The sequence below is a fragment of the Corapipo altera genome, unplaced genomic scaffold (assembly GCF_003945725.1).
Source record: "Corapipo altera isolate COAL_440 unplaced genomic scaffold, ASM394572v1 48b, whole genome shotgun sequence".
Taxonomy (NCBI): Eukaryota; Metazoa; Chordata; class Aves; order Passeriformes; family Pipridae; genus Corapipo; species Corapipo altera.
The window spans coordinates 1,348,187-1,368,587 of NW_020884884.1; the positions used below are offsets into that span (position 1 = coordinate 1,348,187).

At 54.3% G+C, this 20,401-nt stretch overlaps 1 protein-coding gene across 1 annotated transcript; it reads right to left on the reverse strand.

Annotated features, from left to right (window-relative positions):
* Positions 1 to 8,683: 8,683 nt before the first annotated feature.
* HLX (H2.0 like homeobox) lies at positions 8,684 to 12,149 on the reverse strand. Its single transcript, XM_027641732.1, has 4 exons — positions 11,274 to 12,149; positions 10,489 to 10,668; positions 9,827 to 10,011; positions 8,684 to 9,028 (listed from the first exon to the last, which is right to left on the reverse strand). The coding sequence occupies exons 1-4, from the start codon at positions 11,842 to 11,844 to the stop codon at positions 8,684 to 8,686; spliced, it is 1,281 nt and encodes a 426-aa protein (XP_027497533.1). The 5' UTR covers positions 11,845 to 12,149.
* Between the last annotated feature and the right edge of the window lie 8,252 nt (positions 12,150 to 20,401).

The following is a 20,401-nucleotide window of genomic DNA, read 5'->3' on the forward strand; positions in this document are numbered from 1 at the left end:
GGAAACAGGGGAAAGGTGGAGAAACCTTCCACGATCATCCACTTTAAAAGGCGAGTGAACTCCTCCGCATCCGCCCCTCGGGGTACGCCCGGGAGATAACTCTCCCGAGTCCCGCTCCAAACGTCCATGTGAAGTGCCTTTCGCCTTTCCCCTGCTCAGCATCTCCGGTGCTGTATCCCAGCGCTCCCTGTTTTCAGGTTTGAGAGCTGTTCCCGCACCCATGCCTTCACCAAGGGAGAAGAGAGAGGGACCGAGAGGGAATCCGGAGAGTCAGCGGGCACCCTCCGAGTTAGCAGGCCGGCAGCACCTCCGAGCACGGCTCCTCTCGACGAGCATCGCCGTTTTTCATTCTGCTTCTACCCCCGCCCTAACGTTTATGGCTAAACAAGTTCACAGTTTACACACAGTAAAATGTCGATATTGAGCTTAATGGTTGCGGAGAAAAGGGTCTTCGCAGGGATCCTCATAAAAACGCTTTATTTAGTTTCGAGCATTTTCTTGTAATCAATAAAAGTTGGTTGTTATCTCCCGGCGCATTTAGCGGAGAAGTTTATTGCCTGCCGGGCGGATTAAGGGCGAGACAGGAGTGCACCATACATGGAAGGGACTCCCGAGTCCCTAGATCCGAGCCTCGGATTCATAAAATATAACGATCCATTACGTTGCCGATATCTGGAGCCAGCAAATATATACAGACCATAAATTGTCGCCGGCGGGGTGCGGGCCGGCCGCGGGCGCGGGGGCTCCGCCCGCCCGCATTCCTCTCCGTGCCGGGGGGGGCGCAGGGGGGGTCCCCGGCCCATCCATCACCGCCGTTATGACTCTGCGATGCAACAAATGGGTTGTGTAAAGAGGCAGCGTTTGACAAGGTGGCATGGTTATCCTGTCCAAATGATGCATAATATTAGTATTAGGGCTTAGATCATCGCATGCTTTTAAAATCATCACCACTAACTAGGGTTGGGGGGGGGGGAGGGGGGGGGGGGGGGGGGGGGGGGGGGTCCTGGGGGCTGCAGGGGGCAAAAGTTTCCATGTAGATAATGATTATAGATGGTGGGATTTATAGGGAGGGGTGCGCGCACAAATAAACACGTCTACTGTAGCCTGAGAGACGGGCCCGATCCGGACGGGGCCGTGGGACCGCCCCCCCGGCCCTCTCCGCCCTGCGTGGGTTGCAGGGGAGAGGAACGGCTGGGGCCGAAACAATCCCCAGCTCGGGAAAGGTCATTAGGACCGCTCCCACCCTCCCTTGAGCGACGTATCCAAAGACTTGCTTGAGATTAAAGTAGAGAACCGATAGAGAACCCCTCCTCATCCGCCACGATTGCAGTCACAGACACTAGTGGGTGGGAAGGCACTCTCCAGGGCTGGGGAAGGACCGCTTGGGCCAAACGGTCCACGTTAGGATTTGTCCTTGGAAATACAGTGTTGTGAAGCGAATTGTACTGAATGTATTAAGTTCAAGAGAATTGAAGAACTACAGCAGAAGAGGAAGCTGTCCAGAGCCAAGCCCCAGACAAATACGAGCTTCATATCCTCCCTGTTACACCACTCGTAAAAATACTCACTCCCAAGCTATGCTCAAGGGCTCAGGGACCGTAACAGTGAGAAGAGGCTGTTCTACCAGCTACCCCGTTTCTCTTCAGCAGCAGCCCTTGTTTGTAGATTAAGCTTGTGCTGTTTCAAGAAGTCATCTTATAGTCTCTGTTCTAAAAGCGCCTCTGTTGACATCCAGCCAGATCTCATTATGGACAGGACTCAAAAACGCCTATAATTCAGGCATTTTTGCTGAAAAGCTCTTTAAAAGACGTTTACACTCTTGCACAGCCTAGTCATTTATGGAATGGCTTATATTTCCAGTGGACTGCTTTTACATATAAATACGTGTATATGTATGTATATGTACACACTCAAATCATAGATGTGTATGGATATCTGTATGAATGTGCTGAAAGAGATTTCAGACTTGCTTTTACTATCATTAAAATAACGATAATAGAAAGCTCAAAAGAATTGGTTGTAAAACACAGGCTGTAATCCTCTTGAGTTATTTTTCATCTACAACTACACATTTTCTTTATGTAGTGTTAAAGGAAAATGACAAGGCTGTGGGCTAGGTCTTGGGCTCGTCTATGCGTGGAGCACTCCAGCCACACGGGCCAGCTTAGGAGCTCATGCATTTCGGAATTGTGCCGGGATGTTTTCAGGAAGGCGGGCCGGCTCCGTGCCGCATCCCATCCTTCTTCTTCCTGCTTTCCGGGGCTGGGTTCAGGTACAGGCTGGAGGTTCGGGGATCCTGGTGGACCTGGAGGGTCTGTCCCTGTCCCTCACGGGTCAGCGCCCTTTGTAGCCCGGCTTAAATTGAGCAGGGACAGGCGGGCTCCCCCGCCTACAGTCAGCCCGCCCAAAGAAGGATTAGGGACAGAGTATCTGAGCCAAGGAAGAAAAAGAGAAATGGAAAGTTCCGGCCCCAGCCTGCTCCTCCTACCTTCCCAATAAACTGCCCATGCAGCGCCCGCTCCCCGGGGGGCAGCAGGACCCGGGCAGGCGGCATTTGTCCAGGGGACACGGCTTTGGGCTGCCCTCGAGTCTGCAGACACATGGGGACGGGGTGGGTGGCTGAGTGCCTGTTCATCTGGCATCTGCTCTGACGTCTCCCCGAGGCTGGTACTGGGACACGGCCCATGGAGTGGGCCAGCAAAGCCCGACAAATGGTGCCGTGAGGAGGATAAAATCCCCACTCGGCGTGATTTATCAGCCGTCTCTGACCCCTGAATACTTGACTTACACGACTGGTGACAACATTACCCCGTAAATGAGGCTGGTGTGATTTGTGTGTGTGGCTGTGAAAGCGTGTCTCTTGCTCACTGGCCCCTCTTTTCTGCTGCTGGGCAAGGAAACCGTCCAACCCTTCTGTTCCTTCCAGCATCCTCATCCCCTCCATCACCCTCAACCCCTCCAGAATCCCCATCCCCTCCATCACCCCCATCTGAGCATGCAGGCAGCCGGGGTTACCCCACTGGGTCCGGCCAGGTGGACGTGGGTGATCCCAGGCAGCCTCCTCTTTTGGTGGCCGAGGAAAGGCACTGGTCATCACCAGGCGTGGGGGAAGAACAGGCGGTGGCACGAAGGCCGGGAGAGATGGCCTGGGACCAGGCATAGCTGGAGGGGTGTGATGGCTAGAAACCTTTGATTTGGGGTTTGCCCAGAGAACGGGGGTGGAGGAGGGTGGCCCGGGTTTTTTTAAGGCAAGCAGAAATTTGATTATAGCATACGGCAGAGCTCTGTGATTTGCGGTGAGCGGATTTCATTAGCTGCGGCCGTTTGAGTCTCGGAGAAGCTGGTTAGGCCCGCGGGTCTGGGGATAAAGCTGACCCCGAGGGCGAGTGGCAAAAGGGGCTCGGCCGCGGCGCCGGCTTTCCGGGCCGGACAGAGCCGCGGCTGCTGCGGGTGCAGGGCTGGCACGGCCGGTCACTGCCGCCCCAGCCCCTGCGCTCGCTTTCTGCAGGGGCGGCGTGGGGCATAGGGCGTCTTTCGCCCCACTTCCACTCGTGTCACCTGCCGCAGCCGTCACCGAGGAGAGAAAAGGGTGGTTTGGCTCTCCTCACCGCGAGGTTTACCTACGGCGTTTCCACTTCTGATGAAGGTGACGATGGTGGTGGTGTGGTGGAGGAAGTAGCGGGCAGGAGATACCCGGAGTGGCCGCGCAGCCCGTCCCGTCGAGGGCTCTCGGGCTGCCCGGTGGCCCCCGGCACAGGAATGGTATTGGCTCTAATTGCCGTCAACGAATGTCACCGGCAGGAGGAAAAACAAAATCTGCCTCCAAAGATCTCGGAGCAGAATTTGGCAAGGCTCCTAAAGACACCAATTAGCAAAGGCTAAACCCATTAATGAAGTGGCGGCTCTCTGGTTTCAGCCAGGTGGTGCAGATCAGAGCGCTTGTATCTGCAGCAGAGCCCCGCTTCCCTCCAGCCGGGACCTCACAGCAAACCTCCACATCAATAATACGCTTAATGGATCTCATTAGGGCTGGGGCCGCGGGTCCCAGGCTGGGAGCAGGGGAGATGAGGGGAGAGGGGGGCAGCGCGCCCCGCGCCGGGACGAGCCCCGTTCCCCCGTGGGGCGGTGGATGGCGAGGCCACCGCTCCCCACGCGGGTACCTGGCTCTCTCCGCTGCCCGGCTGAGCTCGAGAGTTTGCATGAATTTCATTTTAGCCGGTGCTTTCGAATAAACGAGACCTTGTTATCGCCCTACCGGCCTCATCAACCCGCATCCTATCCCCATACCCTTATCCACCGCTGCCCGCCGAGCCACGAGCATCCACGGCCGTGCGGGCTGCGGAGGGTAGCGGTGTGGCCGCAGCCCCTTTCCTTGGCGCCCGGTAGGGCTTCCCGCTCAAGCACGCCCCCGAGCCAAGGCTGTGAAAGGGGAGAGGAAGGGGCTTCTGCAAATTGATTTAAAAAGAAAACCGTCCGGACCACACCTCTGTAAAAAGGGACTGGGGAGAAGGGAGGAAATATTTCCCCTCCAGCTGGGGGAAAACATAAAAAAGAGGAAAAAAGGAAAGCCGAGGTAGTATAAACCTGGCCGAGGTGAGCTAGAATATTTAGTTAATGGAGGTGGACTATGAAAAGAGACTTCATATTTCTCTCCGAGGAGTCTCTCCAGGTCCGCAGCCGAGAATATACACAGAAAACGTTGTGCCTGAATTATAGCTGAGGCTTTGCTTTATTTGAATTCACTGGTGTTTATTTAAGAAAGTGAATAAAGGTTTTGTGTAAACAGCCATTATTTCTGATGAGCGCTCAACAGCAATAAGAAGGGGGTGGTTTTTTTAGTCGAGATTGTGGCAGAAGTTGACATTTCGGAGATTGCAGTTTGTCTTGCCGACGCCAGGCAGTCCCGAGGCATGAACTGCAGGGAAAGATGTGTGTGCCTGCGAGTGTGAAACGCCGATGCCGAGCGAACCGGGGTCTGAAAACAATTATTTTTTAAGACATCAGCTTAAGCCCGACATTAAAATAAAATAAAAATATTTTCCTAAGGAGGGGGGCCGGTCTCGCTCAGCTAACGAGGGAGGCTAACTCAGGTTTCGCTGCCGCCGGCTTCGCGCCCGCGGGGCTCTGTGGGGAGCAGTACCGAGCCGGTGGGGCCGCGGCGAACTCTGCCTCCTCCCCGTCAGGCGGAGCAGCGGCGGACCCCAATGCCAGCTCCTTACCCGGCCCTTTTGCACCATATTTCGCTTGATAAAAATATTACCTTTGTTTTGTTGCATTATTTTTTTTTTTCTTGTAATGTGACTGTTATTTCTGAGGTTGAATTGAGTCTCTGGAGATGGGAGGTTTCTGGTAAGAAATCAGGAGAAAATAAAAGTATCTCTTTGGACTTCCTAAAACAGCGCCTAGGAGAGGTGGGGGTTATTGGTAAGCTTCTCCTTGGGACGAAGGCCGGCAAGACCTGTCTCTGATCTAGCCCGGCTGCGCATCTCTGCGGGTGTGGATGCTCGCAGACGGGGCTGGGATATCGGAGCGGCACGGCGAGGCCTCCCGCTTCACTATTAATCCGATTTCCCACACATGCCACGCAGGAGCACACAGGAAAACCTCTTTTCTCCTTGCGGCAGTGTGTATCGCTCTGACTTCTTGGTCTCGTGTATAACTTTTCACCTGAAATCAGCCCGAAAATTCTCTACCTGGCACCCGGGTGGGGAGGCGCAGCGAGTGTGTGCGGAGCCCCTGGCCTGGCCGGGACCGCGGAGACCGAGGGCAGCGACGGGAAGCTCCTCCCGGCCCCTCCGAGGGGACCCCGGCCCGCGCTATGACACCTCCTGACACACAGCCCCGCTGCGGCGGGTGGGTGCAGCCCAAGGGGATTTCGTTCGTCTGAAAAGAGTCAGAACAGATTTAGGGGAGGTGAAGAGACCGCCAGGAAAGCTGCGACCCCCAGTCGAAAGACCGTCGAGGTCTTTTGTGTCGGCGGAGAAACAGTGGGCTCGGGCGTTTCGCGTTTCAGACACAACCAGCATCAAAAGTCTTTCGCGTTACCAGGCCATACTAAAGCAAACAAAATAGAGGCAACCCCAAGATTTTCTTGACCTGTTCTGGAGGGGGGAGTGGGGGTGGCGAGGGAGTGTTGCATTGCACTACGGACGTGTCGACTTCACCGATGAACGGCGCTCGAGCTGCCTGAAGTCACGACATTGTCCGGATTTTTTTTTTCTGCAGAAATTGAGCAGTAACTGCAGCCTCGCGGGACCGGGAAAACTCCCTTCCCTGTCGAGACAAGCACAAATCCCTTCATCCACGCATCTTTCCACAGAATCGTTTTCTTGTCTTTGCTCTACCTGCTCGTGCACAGCGGGAGCAAACTGGGAATAGATATTATTTATTTTCCCTGTCGCAGAGGGAGAGGAAGAGGCCCATCGTCCCGGTTCCACCACTCGAACCCTCGGCCCGAACAGCATCCGAGGTGCGCGGGACGCGAAAAGCAGCCGCGGGTCGAAGGAATTTTATCCCAACTCTTCCAGTCAGATCTGAGCATCTTTCTCCGTAGCCCGAGTCCCACCCTCTTTTGTCGCGTTATCTTAGAGTGGTGCCATGAAGGCATTGCCCCTGCTCTCTCCCCGACCCGGCGTCCAGGAGGGCATTGCTCCCGTTATTTGAGGAGGCCGAGGTGGGGAGAGCCTGGCCCCGCGCAGACAGCCCTGTGCTTGGAGGAGAAGCAGATTTCTTTAACCCAAGGAAAGAGAAACTCCTTTCCGACGTGCTTTTCCCTTCTCATCTGACAAGAGCCACTCAAAACCCCTGTCTCCTGCATGGGTTAGTTTTCAGCAAGCAAACTCAAGAGGCAAACAAGATTCCTGCGGTTCCGTGAGCCGCACCACGGAGGAGAAACCAATTGTGTTTCGCTGGACATCTGTCCCGCGGCTTCTCTTGCAGTTAGGGGACTTAAAACACCACGCAAATCCCGCGCTGATGGGCACAGCCACTTTCTGGGGCTGGAAGCGAACTGCGGGGCCCATACCGTGCCCCGAAAAGTCGAAATACCCCCTCGAAACACCACCCTCTGGCAGCGTTTTAAAGGCAAAACTACTTTACAAGCCCCTTTCAGACCATTCCTTCCCCCACCCCGCTTCCCTGTCCCAAGAGGAGTCGGACAGAGATGGTGCCTTGGGAGCACAGCCCTGCGTGAGCGCTGCACCCATCCAGGAATGCATCAGAACTTTGTGTGCGACCCTCCTGGAGATCACCCTGCCCTTTGTGGCTCTGGAGAAACCTGTGTCCGTTCGCTTAGACATTTTCTACGAATTCACCCGTTCATTTTTCGTCCGGTAGGACGATCTCTTTGCCTGCCATATGTCCCAGCTCTTTTTCCCCAGTGCTTGTGGCGAGGGACTGCTGTCGGTGTTTCCTTCTCTTTCCTCGGGGGTTTGCTCCTGACGGATTCTCCCTTCTAGCAAGGGTGGCCCCCAAGGAGCGCGTCCTCCCTGGCAAACCCCACCGGCCCCGAAGGACACCCGGCGGCCGCAGGCACCAGGGAGGGCATTCTGCCCCACAGGCACCCACCGAGGCAGGGGGACAGTCCGCCGTGTGTCCCCCCGGTGCTAACCCTAACCCTAACCCCATCCCGCGACCGGCCGCCGCACCGCCCCCGCGCCGCGCACAGCGCCTGCATGACGTCACAGCGCCCCCCCCAGGAGCAGTGACGTCACAGAGCGCTACCTCCCCACCCCTTCGCGGGGGCTTGCGGAGAGGTGCGCGGCAAACCGAACCGACACCAAAGCAAAGCCAAGCAAAGCGAAACAAAGACGTCGCGTCCCCCCCGAACGTCGAAACTGCCCCGCTGGCGCTTGACAGCGGCCCGAGAGTGGTGAGGGTCAGACAGCCCAGTTCTGCCTGGCATCGATAGTAAAAGCCACCTTACACGACAAATACACACGTGTAGGCACGCGCCGGGCTTCAAATGTAATCGGTAACTTTCTCATCGGGGGTACAATTTTGCGTCATCAAATCCGGTCCTTGTCACCGCCTTCGTTAGGAAAGGAATAAAAGGAGAAGGCTGCCCGGAGGGGCTCCAAGGTGAGGAGAGACTGTGGCTGCCTTAGAGCGGGGCAAAGGAAGCTGGGGCAGCCTCGCCAGCCCTCTCCCCTGGTCAACAGACTGACGTGGTTACAAACCATAGCAAACATTTTATTTACAGGAGATATATATATATATATATTTATATATTTTGTCAGTGCAGTATTTCTTGGCCGGATTATTTGAAGCAACACGTTGCACCAATGAGGACGTTGGCAAAATACTTCACATTCTAAATTGTTTGTGGGCAAGAGTGGGGAAAGGTGGGGATTTTCAGAGACCGTTCTTGGAGTCCCTCTTCCGATTTTCCTCGGACAGGAATTAAAATAAAATTAAAAAAAAAAAAAAAACAACGAAAAAAATAGAGAAATCCCGCTCTCCTGCGAGCAGCGTGGAGGGAGAGGCGGCTGCCTCACGCACAGCCGCCCCGACCCCGGGGTCCCTGCTCCGCCCGCATCCTCGGCCCCTCGCCCCAGGCCAGGCCGGGCGCTGACCACAGATGGGAACGGGCTGGGCCGGACCGCGCTGGCCTTGTCGCACTCGCGGGGCGGGGAAAGGGAGATAAATTAGCGCACAGGTCCTTGGCGCGGCGGGGCCGCTCCATCTATAGCCCGTTCCGCGGCTCAGGGCTGGCGGCGGCGGGCGGCGGCGGGGACGGGAGGCCGGTACTGCCGGAGGATTTGCCGAGCCCGGCGGCGGGCAGGCTCCGCTCGGCGCCCTCAGTCCGTTCCGTGTCGCTGGGGGCCATGTCGAGGGACTCAGCGTCGCTGCTGTCGCTGTCGCCGTCGGAGCGGCTGGGGCTGCGCTCGGGCTCCCCGGCGGCGGCGAGCGCTGCGCCGGTTCTCTGGGCCGCCGGCTCCGGCTCCGGCGGCGGTTCCTTATCCTTCTGGGCCTGCGCCTCCTTGGAGTGCCGCCACTTCATCCGCCGGTTCTGGAACCACACCTTCACCTGCGGCCGCGCCGCCCTTAGACGGGCGGCACGGCCCCAGCGCGCCTCGCATCGCGCCTCGCATCACGCCCCGCATCGCGCCCCGCGCAGCGCCCGGCCCCGACGCCTTCCACCGGGGACTGGTAACGCGGGGAGAGAAGGAGCCGTCCTCACCTCCCACTGCCCACACCCTGACGCGACTAAAGGGCTTTATTTTTTTTTTCTGCTTCTAGTTTGTGTGTTTAAATACCACACATCCTCCCCTCTGTGTTGTTTGTTTGTTTCCTCTCTCCTCCTGCTTCTTCTTCCAGGAAACCAAATCTTGCTCAAGAAACCACAGCGTTATACAATTCTGCACGCTGTGGGCCCTCAATAGTGGAATCATTGCGGAGGGGCGTTTAATGATTCCGTTTGAAGAAGTGTTTTCACTTCCTCAGAACGATGGATTTCACAACGTGGGGAAAGATTTAGAATTTAAAAAAAAAAAAGAGAGAGAAAAAAAAAGGGGACATTACAAATAGTGTGTTTGCTTCTACTTCCTTTGACCTAAACTACCTCCTACAGAGAACTGCACTCCAGTAAAGCACAGTCTGACGGTCTGCCCTGGCCCCGCTTTCCTCTCTATGCCCGGCCTGCTCCTCGGTGGCCAAAACAAAAACTCCGCGGAATCTGCACGCAAGAGATGCTCAGGGTGAGGTCCAGCTCCTCAGTCAGCCCCACTAAAGACGAAGGAAAGGAAATCACTTTGAAACCTCCCCACCTTCTGGTATTCATCTAAACTGGAAGTAAGATTTGAAATAAAACCGAAGCCGTTCTTACTTGAGCATCTGTCAGCCCCAGCATCGCCGCCAGTTGCTTCCTGTCCGGTTTGGTGACATACTTCTGGATTTCAAACCGTTTTTCTAAACCTTTTCTCTGCAGGTTGGAGAAAACAGCCCTAGACCAGGAGCGTTTCCTCTTGTACGTCTGGGGCAGTGTGTCCTTGGTTAAAACTGCATATGGACCTGAGAAGGGAGAGAGAGAAAAGCAGAGGGAGGGAGAAGGAGACAGCGTTATTAATATCACAGCCTGAAGGGGAGCCTTAAATCGATCAGAATAAGAGTAGGACTGTGGTGTGCCGGCAGGGCCTGAGCCAGCGTGGCCCTGCCTGCCGGCTGGGTACGTGTCTTGTAAGCCTATGCTTCCTTGGGCGCGGGTGAAGTTGTCTGGAACACGAATTTCTTCCTCTTCCCCCTCCCCGCATCTTCTCTCTCGGTCCAAGTATTATTTCTGTACTCGATGGGATAGTCCTCTAGATCAGGCCCTAGCCGGCTCTTCCTCCCCCCCAATGCAGCCCGGTTTTCGCCCAAAATCTGAACCTCCCTAGAAAACACACGGCCTGGCCTTTCAAAAGTGCCTGGCGAGTCCCTCCAGGAGGAAGGGGGCTGCTCCAGGACAGAGGGCCCTGCGCCACGAGAGGGTAGACGAGGGACGAGATGTACCTGGAAAAGTGTCTTGAAACTGGTGCTGCACTGAGCTCCTTGGGTTTGTGTTTAAGGGACCCAGGATAGCAGAGGCCTCGTTAATGGGGTCTAGAGACGCGAAGAACTGGCCGGCGGAAGGCTGCAAGTTGGGGAGATGAACCCCGGTTTGGCGGCTGGTAGTTAATAAGGAAGTCAGATCTGCGAGCACAGGAACAAGGAGAGCTCTGTTATACCGCGGTCGAGACCGACACCCCGGCACGGTCCGGACAGCGGAGCCGAGGCCGGGGCCAGGCGGAGCGGATCCCCGGCCGGAGGGGCTTGAGGGGGCACCAGGCAGCCGCCTCCCGCCCCCAGGGGCTCTCCTCGGGAGGGGCGGCCGTGCCCCAGTGGTCAGACATCCTCCGATTTATTTACTCTCTTTGGTCAGGATGTTTACAGGCCGCGAGGGGAGATGGATTGCAGCGAAAGCTTTTAAACGGGCTGTGCCCTCGGAGACAGAAATCCCCGGCCGCTCCGAGCAGCGCGGAGCTCTCCGCTCGCTATTTTCACACTATCGCTATTTTCCCAGGGGTGCAAGCCCTGTGCCGCGGCTCTGCCGTGCGGGGGTCGGGTGAGGGCTTGTTTGGTGAGCGCTATTAGAAACCCGAATTTATAACGCGCTTTTTTTTTTTTTTAATAACTCTTTTTTTCGGCTTGGTCGAAAAGTTTTCAAATCGCGAGTGTAACTCGTTAAAGCAATCACAGAGCAAGTAACAGAGCACCGAGAGCGTTAGCAGGGAAAGCAGACAAGCCAATTTCTCTACCTCTCAGCGTGTTGCCTTCCTTAACTTTGGGGTCAAACTCCGCCGATAAGATGCGATCGATACCGAATTTCAGGTCTTTGCTGGCGGGCGCCGGTGCCGAGCCGTGCGTGTGGCCGCCGGGCAGCCGGGCGGGGGCCGGGGCGCCTCCGCCGCCCGCTGCCGCCGCTGCCGCCGCGGGGGACCGGTGCTGCGGGGGGCGGTGGTGGTGGGAGTGGTAGGCGGCGGAGAGAGGCGAGAGGCGCGGCGGGAAGGTGGCGGCGGGGGCATCGGGGGCCACGACGGGCGTGGGCCGGAGCGGCGAGGCGGTAGCGTGGAAGGGACCTCCGTGGTGGACGGCTCCCAGCGCCGCCGGCATCGCGGTGCCGGGACCTCCGGGCAGGCTGTCGGCGGGTCCTCCCGCCGCCTCGCCACCAGCGTGGAGGATGTCGGCGATGCAGAAGGACGGCTTCTTCGCCGCCGCGGCGTCCAGGGGGAAGCAGCCGCCGGCTGCCGGCCCCGATGCAGAGCAATACGCGGCTGACCACAAGCTGAAGTTGGAGGCGTAGAAAGGAGCCAGCCCGGCCGTGTACATCCTGCTCGGGGAGGGGACGCGCCGCTCCGCAGCTCAGCTCCCGGGTGCGAGCCGCGGAGCTGCCCGCTGCCCGCGGCGCATGGGCAGGGATGGCGGGGCGAGAGGCGGCTGGCAGAGCACTTCCCGGAGGGGCGACGGGGGAGAGCCAACCACCAAAAGATGAAAAAAAAAGAAAAAAATAAACCCGAAAATTAAAAAGTCCCCAAAAGCCGCGGCCAGACGAAGAAAGCGAGTGGGCGAGGAGCGGAGCGGCGCAAACAAAACAAACCCAAACCAAACCCCCTTTCCTCGCTCTAGGGGAAGAAAAAAATATCCACCCCTCCCCAAAACTTTCTCTGGCAGCGAGCAGCCCTCGCTCCCTCCCCACGCCCAATCCGCGATCCGCGGGGCCGGGCAGCACCGCCCGCCGACACGCCCACGCAGGGCCGCGTCGCGGGTACGGGCCACCGCGCCGACAGCGCGAATTGCGTGGCCCCTACCCGCGACCTGGTGCGGGTCGCCCCACAAAGTACACCCCAACACACACCTATCCCCCCTCTCCTCTAAATTTCGCCCTCGACTTTAAACACTCTCCCCTCCCCCCCAAAAAAAGAAAAAAAATATAACGCAACGTCGCTTGCTGCTGCTGCTGCGATTTCCGAACATTTGAAAGAAACGCGCAGGAAAATTCTTGGAGACTGGAGACAGGTCTGTCCTCTTGGAAACGATTCTCAAGGAAATGTGTTTCCTTCACGGATAAATGAGCCTGGGATAGTCTGCAAGAGAAGGAGTCTGTGCTGATGCGCACAACAAATGTATTTATGAGAGCTCTCAGATATTCTGGGCCCAGGAGTTTTGCATCCTGCATTACCAGCGACTAATTAACTAATCGTATTTTGACGATAGTGCAATTTTATAGATTTTTTATCATGTTCTCCATCCCGGTGGCTGCATCTACTTCCACAACAATTACACCTTAAAAATTACTTTGTAGTTTCTCGAACCCTAAACAACAGAATTACCCCCATTTTTTTTCTGTAACACAACCGTGAGATGTATTCGCTGCAATGATTTAGGGACAGATTTATCAAAGCGTCTTTGTTGCTTTCTCCCCCTCACATCTAAAATCACATTTGTCCTGACCTGACTCTGAAAATCAACTGTTTCTTTATTTTTAGTTTTCGTACAAATAAAGGAGTCGCTGCCGTTTTGAGTAGGCTGCTGGGTCGGACGACTGAAAGTTTGCTTTGATTTTGTTTCAAAAATATCATATTATTTTTTCCAAAGGGTTTCCCACATTCAGAAGATTTTCGGGGAACCACCAGAAAGGCAAACTATTTTTCTTTCTCCAGGTATGAAGATGTAGCTTCTGTGTGAATATTGAAACCACCTGCGAGCAAGAGCGAACGCGTTCCTTAGCCATAACCTTGTGCACGGGTAAAGGTGAGGCTGGTTCTCTAGGAAAAGCCAAGCACCGCTTTGCTTTGCTTTGGTTCTTATTAACGAGGCAAAACCGAAAAATGAAGACGGGCTGGCTTGCCAAGATGTGTCCGAAAACCGAAGTCGGAGAAAGAAAAGGTTGATTAGGTTTGAACTTTTCCTGACTCAACAGCGGAAAGCTCCTTTTCCTTGCATCTCCCACCCGCGCCCCCCACCCTCACCCCGCCTTTATCCCCCCACCATCTGACCAGCGCCTGCCTCTTGCTCTCAAACCGGATCGAACGACTCCGGTTCCACTGGCGTCCCCATTGCCGGGCAGAGCCGCCCTGCCAGCCCGCCCGAGGGACGGGCAACGATGTGTGCCCTGAGCGCTGCATCCCGGCCGCAAACCGCTTCGTTAAATTACTGCTGCAATTGCCACTGATACCCCGTATCGTTGTACCAGCTCGTGGCTGCTCACCAGTCAGTCAGGGGGAAAAAAACCCAAACAAAACCCAACACGGTGTTTTTATTTCTTTCTTTCTTTCTATGTTTTTGGGGGCGGGGGGGGTTTGGGTTTTTTTCAAGAGCTGATTTCAAAACTCCGCTCGCCTCGCTGCCGAGCGGAGCCCGGCCATGAGCCTCACCGGAGGGAAGCGCCCGTCGCCGTTTGCGGGAGCCCCGGGCAGGCTCGGCCTGGGCACGGCCTCGGTGCTGCCGGTGCCCCGCGCCCGGAGAAGCGCTGTCATCCTGCGGGGACCGAAATAACCCCGAAGGAAACTCCTTGCACTGAAGCACTTCACCCCCTGACTGGGGCTCGGGAGGGCGAGGGAGCTGGGGTGTCCAGGCTGCGGGGGCAGGTGCTTTCCCGGGGCTCGGTCGCGTTGCGCCCCAGCACACCCTCCCAGGCGAAAGGAGAAGCACCTGCCTCACCCCCCGGCTTCTCCCTCTCTCCGGGGACAAGGATGTCCTCTCTCCCCAAAGCCCTCTGAAGGCCTTCCTGCCCGCACACCCTCCGGCCCGGCGGCTGGGGACGAGCAGGGCTGCGCGGCCGCGCTAGTCCGGGGAGGGGGCAGCCCCTCCTCCCCGAGCAAGGAGGGAGAAGGCTGCAGGAAACCCGAGGCTCGCTGCAGTCCAGGTCATCTCCTGTTTTTTGAGAGATTCCAACTCCGACTAAATGAGCGGATGTGCCTGCGAGATTTGTCCCAAAATAGAAGCGGCTTTAGTATTTTAGGATACAGCAGAAATCCTTATTTCTTCCGGTGAAAAACTTCATAATGAGTGCGAGCACTTCCCTTTTCAATATTTGTGCAACTTTATCTCGACCAGCAAGTTGCTTTGGTGACGCAAATCCGCCCTTGTGTATTGCAACTACAAAAATAAATGCAAGGAAATCAATTCCCTTCTAGCAATGAAAACATAAATATACAGCTGCGACTTTCCCCTTTAATCTTGCTTTCCGAGGGACTCGAGAAGGAGGCGAATGAACTGTGCGGCAGGAGCGATGCTGCGGCTTTTTTTTTTTTTTTTTTAAGGAATGGAGTCTCGAAGGGCTTTTTTTTTTTTTTTTTCTTCCCCTAGGTAGGACGACAAAGGAGGTGGAAAAAGAGTTATTGGAGTTCTTACTAGGGGAAATAGAAGGGCTAACCCCGAGGCGCTGCAGCTCCCCGTCCCCACTCGCAGGCACGGGGCCGGGAGCATCCCGGAAAGGGCCGGGCGCTGCCTGCCAGCGCCCCACGGGGACGACGGGCCGCTCTTTCGGCCTTCTCTGCCCCGTCCAGCTTCCCGGCGAGTTGCGGGCGGCAGGTAGATGCCACAGACCCCTGTGGGATTTTGGCAACTCGAGTGCCTGACTGGCGGGCACCGAGCCCCGGACGGTACCTGAGCCCGGTGCAGGCTGTTCACCCCGCTGGGGGTTCGGGGCTCCCGTCAGCCCAGGCAGCGCTCGGCGGCCCAGCCGCGCTCTCCGGAGGCGGAATGGGGGGGAATATGGTAGGCCGAGTTTTCCCCTCGGAGCTGGCCCAGGATGCTGCCGGAGCGGCCTCCAGCCCTTCTCCTCCTCCTCTCGCGGCCTGCACCTTGCCTATTGGCTTTTAGGCTTCTGTATGTGCTCTGTTCATTCCTCTGTTTTTATATAGAAGAAACGCACATGTGCAATATATTTAAAAATAAAGAAAAATATTTTTTAAATCGTATTCTATCTCTCTGTAGGAGTACTTGTAAAAATAATTGTTTAAACCACATGACGAGTCCTCCAGGAAGACGGTTCGCTCGGGCGGCGTTAGAGGGACTACTGCACCCCCTACCCCGGGGGTCCCTCGGAGTCGCTCCCCGCTCCCCGCCCGAGCTGAGCAGCGCCAAGCACCCCTCTAAACCCGTGCTCTGTCGCCACCTGCCGAGCCCCCGGGCCGGGGCTTCCCTCACCCTCCCACTCCCAAAACCCCCTCACTCCCGGGTCCGTGCGAGCAACGTTTGGGGACCCCCTCCCGCCACACCCGCCCCAGACTGCAGGGTAGGCAGGGGTGTGCTGCAGATGGCAGGGGGGTCCCGGCGGTCCTGCCGGTGCTCCCCCGGCACTGCCGTGGGATACGGGGAGCGCTGAACCGGGACTGCCCTCCATGACCGCGGCAGAGCCCCCCCCGAGCGCGGTGCCGGTGGGGATTCCCCCGGCTGGGCACAGCCCGTTATCTGGAAACTGAAGAGTAATGCAGGCGCTGTGGGGCAAGAACTACCCAGGATCGCACGTGAACCCGTTGACTGAGCTGGTCAACCCCTTGACGTTTCCTTTCCATTGTTTTACGCGTTATTTAGTTGAATACCTGTGTCAGTAAGTCACGACTAACGTTATGTCATCTGCTGAGCATACGTGGAAGGCGCCTGAAAGCAGGCGGAATCTGGCTTTCCATGAGGTAGGGCAGGATTTCAAGCCTCCTGCGGGTGTATTTTCACTAGTGTTTGTGTTTGAGTCAGAGTATGCTTTTGGAGAGAAGCGCTTGATCCTCATCACTTGCAGCTTTGCATCATGGAGAGATCTTGCAGTGCACACACAGGAATCCTTGATGGGAATTGATTCCACAGGGCATGCTAAAATTGCTCTAAAGCAAAATTCCTCTGAAATCTGTATATTGTAGTTGTCTGAATACTCCATGGGGTTTTCTGCATGTGAGAATTGTCCATATGTTCCAGCATAATAGGTCCAACTGAATGGGTCCATATGTGAAAGCAGATCAAAGCTGGAAGCTCCCAGCTCCAGGGACAGCACACCGGCCACTGAGTTGGAGACTTGTTCACACACTGGCACGGTTGCACACTGTATCTTTCTTTCAGCTGCTGGTCTGATGAAATACATGAGGCATTTTAAATGGAGACTTTTTGCATTCTTCCAAATGCTGCATAGTCCCTCAAGTCTCTTCAGACTGAGAGAGAGAGGACCTGAAAATACTGATTCACCTCAGCCCCTGAGTGCCTGGCTCATGGATCTGGGATGTGGGAGGGCACTACATCTTTCCACAGCCATGCATACAGGGAAAGGGGTTACCTTGCCTTCCTCCTCCCCCCCCCCCCCTTTTTTTTTTTTTTTCATGAAAAGCTGCAGATTCATAAATCTTAAAGAAGGGTCAGGGTAATAAATAGCAGTTGGAGAGAAGTGCCTATCCACAGTCCCTGGGAAAGGAGGCTGCATTCTGAGGAGCAGCAAGACCAGGACAGTTCCTTTCTTGGAGTTTTCTATGAGTTAGAGCAGGCAAGTTCTGCCCACTGTATTGGTGGGTACTGTTGATGTGAATCTCATTTTTAGGCATCTGATGTTGTACCTGGAGCTGGGCACTGTAAGTCTGCAATGCCATAAAGGCTTAAACTGCTTGAACTTGGAAGTGCCAGTTTCCCACTCCCGCTGCATCCTGGTCTGTCTGTTGCTGTCCTTGGGGATGCCAAATTAACTCTGCCACTAAGAAAAGTTTTTTACTATCATAGTTCCCAAAACTAGCTTCTTCATCATGTGGTCAGCCAGGGTGAGGGTGCAGGGGGAAACATGCATTTGAGGGCAGGCTGGCAGGACCTCTACGACCCTCTTTCTAGTCTGCTCTAAACTCTCATCAGTTCATCAGATCCAGAAATGCTGCTTCTTGGAACTGCTTTTTGCAGTTTAAAATGGGTTCTTCTTGCATGGAGAGATCCTGAGTTTGTTTTCACTTCCATCATATCATATATCATATCATATCTACCATCCAATCATCCTGATTTCATAGGTTACTCCACCTTTACACTGCGGTCGGACCATAACCTGCTTGCAGAGGGACTTATCACGGGCTAGTTGCGATTTTCCAGGCCACCCCAACAGAGAGGTCTACAGAGAGCTGGTCTGCAATTAACCCTCTGGTAGCTGATTAAAGGTGACATGACGTGCAGAAGTGCTGACCCCCTGCTCTAATGTGCAACCGCCGATGAGAGAAGCATTAACATGCCCACTGTGCACAGTGACTGAAAACAAGAATCTTTGTGTAAAATGAAGGTGATTGGACTCAGTGCAGAAAGGCCATCCACAGGTATTTCCTAAATGTGATGGGAGAGTATAATTACACCTGTTTTCAGCCGAGAGCCAAAGGAGCAGCTCCTTAAATGAGGCAAATTGCTGCTGTTGAGGACAGGGTTGGTATATCTCAGTTTAAGTTGCATATTTAGGTGCAAGTACAGATGGAAACTGAACGGAAGGTCTTTTATTCCCATAGTAGATCATCACCCCTATGATTTTGTCAGAGCAATCCCACCAAGTTCCACAAAACTTAGCTGATGCCTTAGTCCCTTTGCCCCTCCAGCAGCAGTACATTAAAGTCACTACACAGAAGAGCTGTTCAGTATTGAAGAAGGAAATACTAATAACTGCCTAATAAAAGTTTTAGTAAGAAACAGTTTCCTCCTTCTTGCCAACAGTGGTCAAAGATGTGGGGAAGCTGGAAATAAAGATATCAGAATGCAGACACATAAAAGGCAAAACCAACCCCATAAGGAAGTCAAGTTTCTAGAAGAAAATTACTCTGTAAAACTCATCTGGATTTGAAAATAGTTATTGTTTTACTTCCACCACTCCTTTCATGTTCAAAGTGGATTTAAATGCAGTAGGTACACACCAGACCAACTTCAAAACCAGCTCTTTCCTTACTACTAGCACATATAAACCCCCAGAAGAATAATGTCATCAAAGTCCTTCAAAAAAGTCCTATTTTAACCTTTTTTTCCCCAAGGGAGATGCTTTCTGGTGGATGCCAAATGGGAGTGCCAGCCAGGGGAATTTTATGGGCCTATAAACAAGTGTGCCAGACTGTATAGCAGTTACATAGTACCCTCCAGACCTGTTTTCCTCCTAGAAATTCCCCTCCCGGAACTGAATCTGCCCTAAATAAAGTCCAGCCATGACTTGGACAGCTCAGAGATTCCCTGTGCCAGGCTCTACCAGCTCTTGAAAGACCCAGGTCCCCTCCCTGTGAAACACCCAGGAGGATGGGAAGATGCTCTTGGAGCCAAGCAGAGTGGTGTAAGGTATCCCCTTCCCAGCTGTGGATCTGGGATGCTGCCTACAGCAATAGCCATTCCTCCATGCCTTCAGCAAATGGAAACAAAAATAGAGGAGGTGCAGTCAACAGAGCAACGCAGCACAGAGGGGAAGTCATTTTTTGCTGATACCTCTAACACATCATTTTGTATCTTGATGCCTGGGATCTGGTTACCTTTATCTTAGCCAAAAGACTGCAGTGGTCATAAAATGTATTTTGATTTTACTTCTTCTAGAAAACTTTATCATGAGATTTTGATTATCTGTCCTGCAGCAGTAAATTCCAAAGTCTCATTATCCCCCGTGTCCTTAATTTTTTTTCATAATTTCTCAGCTCTTTGAGGCATCCATTCATCCTGGAATTGTGAAATGGAGAGAAAAAGGCCAATGCTGACCAGTTTTTCCTTTCATTTGTCACCATGTCTAACCCAAGTGTTTACCCTGATCCCCCAGATGTATAAACTCTTTTCCAAGCCAAGACATTCTCTTTTTCCCAGCTAAGCAATCTGTTTCATTTTGAGGCCACACTGAATGGTAATATGAATCTCAACATGTTTCAGGTCTCAGGCTAACTTTGCAAGGAATAAAGACATTGGAGATGGTCTCATTTCTGCAATCTTTCTCAAACCCTAATGAAGCAGCACCCTCTAGTGCAAGCTGACAATAAAATCCTCAATCACAACCATCTTTCTGGGTCAAATTCTGTCTTGGTGCATCACCACTGGGATCACTGGGAATGGGCTCAGCCACAAAACTTTAGCCTTCTGGTCTCTGAAAATTTCTGATTTTCTCCCTAGGCCCCCCATGGATGCTTTGGGTACCAGTCAGATGCAGAGTGTTGCCCAGGACTCTGGCAGACCCAGGCGGCAGCACTGCCTGCAGGCAGGTGGCATGGATGGCAATTGTGCCATGCTAGTTTCATTTCTATGGAATGCTTCTGCCCACCAAAGTGGAGGTAAGAAATATTCCTTGACAGGAGTGTGACTCACATCTTGGGTGTTTTGAGACGTGAGAGGTATCCTACCTGGTTTGAAAGGACCAGGGGCAAGAGGAAAGGTGAAAAGGGGACAACTGGTGCAGTGAGGGGGCTGAGCCTGAGGCTGGGCTGGGGGAAGCAGGGCTGGGTGTGGAGGGGGGACCGGCATTTTCACATGGAGAAAGCCACTGGTTTCTGGGAGAACTGGGGACTAACCGGGTGTGAAAGCTGAGGCTGAGGGCAACATGGTGTTGTATTACTTCTGGTACACTTTTCTTTCATTATTAGCAATTTCCATACGTTTCATCAGTTTTATTGTTGTTAGGAGGAAGGAGAACAAGAAAATGACACAATTTTGGCAGACCCTGAGCAGGGGGTGACCTGCGGGGTGAGCGAGGGGGAGCGGGGTCATTCCTGGATGCCATCGGCCACAACAAGGAGGCAAGTTAACTGTGTCGTGTCCCGCACAAAATCCCGTTGCCTGAGCACACATATGGGGATTTTATGAAAACATAGACCTTCCCTCTCACATTCTAAAAATAACACAGAGTAAATGGCTACTTGAGATTTTGTAAAAATTAAAAGAAACCAAACCTGCTTAACCAGAGTTGGAAATTTTGTCCAACATTTCAAGG

Bases quoted from the DNA above. Each gene is read 5' to 3' on its own strand.
- HLX (XM_027641732.1), bottom strand. From the start codon at position 11,844: ATGTACACGGCCGGGCTGGCTCCTTTCTACGCCTCCAACTTCAGCTTG. The intron at 10,012-10,488 runs GTACATCTCGTC...CTCCCTTCTCAG, and splicing joins GTTTCAAGACACTTTTCCAG to GTCCATATGCAGTTTTAACC. The intron at 9,029-9,826 runs GTAAGAACGGCT...GCGCGGCCGCAG, and splicing joins TGGGGCTGACAGATGCTCAA to GTGAAGGTGTGGTTCCAGAA.